The 5,042-nt window shown below is 34.3% G+C and overlaps 1 protein-coding gene across 1 annotated transcript; it reads right to left on the bottom strand.

Moving 5' to 3' along the window:
* Positions 1-2,923: 2,923 nt before the first annotated feature.
* LOC131437602 (SET and MYND domain-containing protein 4-like) lies at positions 2,924-4,818 on the bottom strand. The gene is made up of 2 exons (XM_058607057.1): positions 4,436-4,818; positions 2,924-4,371 (listed from the first exon to the last, which is right to left on the bottom strand). Exons 1-2 carry the CDS (start codon positions 4,786-4,788, stop codon positions 3,006-3,008), a joined length of 1,719 nt encoding a protein of 572 aa, XP_058463040.1. The 5' UTR covers positions 4,789-4,818; the 3' UTR covers positions 2,924-3,005.
* Positions 4,819-5,042: the final 224 nt, after the last annotated feature.

Below are 5,042 nucleotides of genomic sequence, written 5' to 3'. Positions count from 1 at the left end.
TTAAACAATCAGTTTGATAAGAGAAGACTTGCTCCGACCTCCGACCCTTATGTTTAGTAGAAAATCGAGCCAAAGAACTGAATTGAAATGAATGATGACGCTTTTTAAAGAAAAAACTCAGATTTAATCAGTAGAATGAAAAATGATCAAAATTTGACAAGAAAGTTTTCATTCTACCATGGAGCTACTGCATACTCTTGGAATGGATCAAATCTGAGTTTTTTCTTTTACAAGCGTTTATTTTTCTAGGATTGCTATGGAGATGAAAACCAACAAATCTCTGTAACTATACTGCAATGCAGAACTTGATCATATGCATACTTTGCTGCAGATTTTTAGTGTACAAGTCAATCATGTTCTTACTATCAATCAATTCTATTGTAAATAAAAATATTATTTTAAATAATCGTGGAAATTTATTTTAAAATCATTACTTTTACAGACAATAAATAACAAAAATAAATCGAAGCGCTCGACGTTTTTACTTTATCCTAATATAACTTTTCTGGCTGCTTAAACGAATTTATTGCGAAATCGTTTGGAAAGGTTATAACGATTTTCAACAGAAATATAATTTGCATTTGAATGGAAACGGAAAAGTCGTGTATCTCATAGCAAACGATATTTTATATGAAATTGATACTTTCAACATTAAAGTTTTCTTACATTTTCTTAATATAAACTATTGTATTTTTCATTTGACCAACCAATTCCACAGCGGAAATAAGTGATTCTCAATCGGAACTATTCAGTTAAATACAATTTATTGTATTTTGATGACAAAACATATTTTTCACTGTGAAATATATATTTCTTATGTTGGTTTCTGCTGCAAAATGGTGAATATATTCAAACTGTACACTTCATTCTTTTCAGAAAAATTGTTGAGCGGAAAAATTAAGCTTTTAATTGTTACGATACTTAACAACCTACACACTTCATTGTAAAAAGTTTGTGTACAATCCATTGAATACCCTGACGAAAATTAGTACGATAACTCAACCGACTCCAGCATAGTTTATACAGAATGTTGAAATGTCTACTTATGTTAAATGGAAAAGTTTTAATGAATATGTAACAATAAATCTTATGGTTTCTCTGCAACATTGTCTCAGGTGTCTAAGTGGTATATGTGAAAACCTTGCTCTCGGCATCTTGAAACTAAAGCAGAGTGCCTCATTAAATATATTATTTTTACTACCATGGAGTGGGAAGGTAAGTTTCTTGAGACATTATCAACTATTCAACCAATTGTCTTTCAGTTATTTTAGTCAAGAGCAAGAAGTCAGAAGAAACTATCTTTGATCCGCATACATGTAAGTGTAAGTGGATTTATATAAATTCGGCAATAAATCATTCGATTATTATTATTAACTTCAAAAAGAAGATCAAAACTTGAAAAAACTGTCGTCGTAATGGTTAGAAGCAAAGCCTTCCAGATGAATCGGGTGATAGTGCTGATCGGCTTAAAATATATGAATTCTAATTATAATAACATGTATGCGAAAATAAACAAAATTCAAATTTGAACAAATATATTTTTATTTTTGTTAAATAAATTATTTTTATCTTCCGTGTTATTTGTATCTTCTTCTTTCAATGTTATGTTTTTTATTAATTCAGTGAAAATATTTTTAAAAAAATCTAAATCCATTAAAGGATAACAAATTGCATCTTCAACCAATTCTATTCATTAAATTAACTTTTTTATGACTTTGTTACTATTTCAATAAAATAAATTGAAATTGCCCAAACTTAATTATTCGTACAATATTTCATAGTTTTATTAGGCATCCTGCAGATCCAGCCCAAAACACTTGCGAAAAATCTTATCAATTTTTGTAAACTATAGTATACGCCCAAAATTCGTTCCAACATCTTGGTTGACGAAAGTGTGTGGTACATTCGTCGTCATATTTTTCTTATCAAATCTGATCATTTGCACCTTTGATAGGAGCTCTTACATATCAGTTAATCGATTTTGAACAATATCAATATACTGTGATACCTTTTTGACACTTTGACCAGTTCTTATTCATACTCATTGAGCTCCAACGCAATTGTAAAAAAAATTCAACTGTCATAGAAATGTTTAAAAATAGAAGTGGAGTATAATTCAAACTTTTTTTTAATTATAGGTAATTTGCCTTTTTATTTATTTTCATTTCCAGCTGTATAATTTCAATAATAATTCATCTTAATATCATCTGCATTACAAGGACTCCGTAATACATAAAACTACATGAAAATCTCCTTAATATCATCCGACGATTGGTGTAGATTAAATTCATTCGGTTTATGGTATGCGATTATATGTACGAACATCATACGCACTACAAAATGATTTCCTATATGGCTGCTGTGATGATTAATTTTGAAACAAAAATCATCTACACATGTGTATGTGCTTCAAACAAATTTTCAATGATATTCATACAAATCGATTTGTTTTTGACATAGGGGAAATTGAATGGCCGACTTAATAAAACCATCTGAAAATCGTTATGGGGATCGGATGAAGCAAAAACCATTCAGCTTGTGGCCGATAAATTCTTTCAGTGTAGTTAGATTTGCATATAAACGAATATTGAATACAATGTTGGCGGAAAGTTACCGAAACCCCGAACACTTTTGCATGCGCTATAATTGCATACATTGAGGCTTTTGATTTATAGCTTTGTCAGATAGACAAATACAAACTAGGACAGAGTCTATGTGCCTGTGTCGTGTGTTCGATTATTCGCTTGTGAACCGGAATCGATATTTCGTCCTGTTTATCATATTCTCTCGAATAAAACCACCACATACCCACAAAACTGAACGTCATAAAAATGTAAACAAGTGAGATGCGGAAATGAAAACTTCAAAAACTCATTTTATTCATAAGATAATACAGCTGAGTTCAGGCGACTGTATTCCAGTAAAATTTTATCCGCAAGCAAATTTCTAAATGTTATAGTTCAAAACATTCTTCAACGAAACACTAAAAGTAAATGCATCCAAATCTACGAAATCATCGTTTTCCGGAGTTTAGTTCCAAGATCCTCCTTGAAAGCCAATCTTAAATTATATCCATAAGCATCTATAGCTTCGTACAGTTCGTCATTAGGGTGAGCGATAGAAGCAAAATACTCGATGTATCTCTGCAGTCCATGCAATTTTTCCTTTAGTGTTACATATGGCGCGAACAGGAAAATGTCAATACTTGGTAGTGTTGGGTGTTCCAAAACCGATTTGATAATGTTGAACGCAAATTTCCCATCAGTTGGCACACACACGTCGCAACGGCATTTGAAGTACATATTTCTGAGAATACTGTGTCTTTTGTCAGCGGAATGATCCCAGCAAAGTGGTCCGTAGGAAATGAGAATTTCATCATTCTCAGCAATTGGCCGCAGAACAATGAATTTTAGCTGATTTTCCGTGTGCAGCGATAATGTGTTCGGGTCACAGGAATGGTTACACAACGCCGCAAAAAGAAATAACTGTTCGGTGTAATGCTGACCGGGGCCGATTTTCATAAAAGCTGCGGTGCGTATATAGTCCAAAAAGGAGTGCAGCATGAAATTCTTATGGCACTGTTTAGCGAATATGGATTTTACTGTTGGATGGGTCAGGTAGACCTCGTAATATAAAGCTGCTAAAAATCGAAATACGATTTCGTCGTTGAGTTCGTAACGGTTCTTGTCTTGCACCTTATGAAAGAGTTCAAATTGCTTCAAGCGATCGGCCGTTGTGAAATCTATTTTGAATGGGTTAGTTTCCGATGATTTTGGGTGGGATTTACAGAATTTCATCATTTCCTCGATGTTATCTTCAAACAAACTCAAACCGTAGAAAAACATTCGAATGCCTAAATAATGATCGGTGCGAATATGATGAAGCTTTTCCGCAATACCACATTCAAAGCGGTGAATAAATTTTAGACCTTTCTCTAAGCATTCCTCATTGCAAAACATAACCGATCCACAATTTGGACACGGTATCAAACTGTGGAAATGTGTGCTCGAACAAAAGTCACAGTTTAAAAATTTCACCTGTGTGTCTATGGAAGACATGATAGGCTGCTCGCAAAGAATAACTTCTCCGACCTGAAATGCCCGATTTGCAACCATACCTCGTCCATATTTGGGTATTTGTTTTATTTGGATATCCTGGGCTACAGAAGGTCTTTTATTGTTAGTTTTTATTGTGAAATCTAGTTCCGGGTAAGTGGAGTTATCTCGGCAATCGTTGGCTATATTCTTTTTGCAGTTGAATTCTCGAGTCAGCAGTTTCGGTAACAGCTTTGCCGGATAACGATGTTTCCGTGCCAAAGTTATATTAAAAAGTGCAATTTCATATTCTTTCTGTTCGTAGTAAATGGCAGAGCTGAAATTGTTGAACTACATTTAGAGAAACCTATATCGAGTATGACATTACTAGCCACATTTACCGGTTTGCATATCCCAACGCCAGTTCCTCGGAGTCAGCTTTAGCCCAACAAATACTTTCGTTGTATTTTTCTAGTGCCGCTCGGAATCGTTTCTCCTGGAACAGCCTATTACCTACTTGTCGGGTAACGCTTGCATGGAAATTGCATTTAACCTTATTCGATATATTAATTGATGGTCCAAGCTGCTGTACGTAGTTCCGGTAAACGCTAACGTCATTGCTTTTAGGGTGCGCCGGATTTGCAAAAAACTCATGCAAATACCAATACATAGGGTTCGTCGCGGCTAGATCAGGATCTTCACTACCGAAGTCATCAAATTCAAAAAACATTTTGGGAACATTTGGCTCAAACATTTTAGGAAAATAATCACAAGTTTGGGTAGTTACATATCAAACCGGAAGTTGAAGAAAATGGAAGCAAGAAAACTGCACTGCTAGAAATAAGCAGTTTTTTTTGCTAACACAAGACCTGACAACTGGAGGGGCTGCTTTTGTTCCAAAATGAACCAGTTTCTGATTGGCTGATTTTGATGTTGCTACCCGCACATTGTGAAAAGAAAAAAGTACGGGTGTGTAATGCCAGAGACATAACTGGTTGTCGTGAATAC

Source organism: Malaya genurostris, chromosome 3 (assembly GCF_030247185.1).
Source record: "Malaya genurostris strain Urasoe2022 chromosome 3, Malgen_1.1, whole genome shotgun sequence".
NCBI lineage: Eukaryota > Metazoa > Arthropoda > Insecta > Diptera > Culicidae > Malaya > Malaya genurostris.
This window is presented reverse-complemented; position numbering and strand designations above follow the sequence as displayed.

What these genes read in the sequence shown, in the direction of transcription:
- LOC131437602 (XM_058607057.1), bottom strand. Translation starts at nt 4,788, where the DNA reads ATGTTTGAGCCAAATGTTCCCAAAATGTTTTTTGAATTTGATGACTTC. An exon ending in GCGTTGGGATATGCAAACCG is followed by an intron (nt 4,372 to 4,435) that starts GTAAATGTGGCT and finishes CAACAATTTCAG; the next exon opens with CTCTGCCATTTACTACGAAC.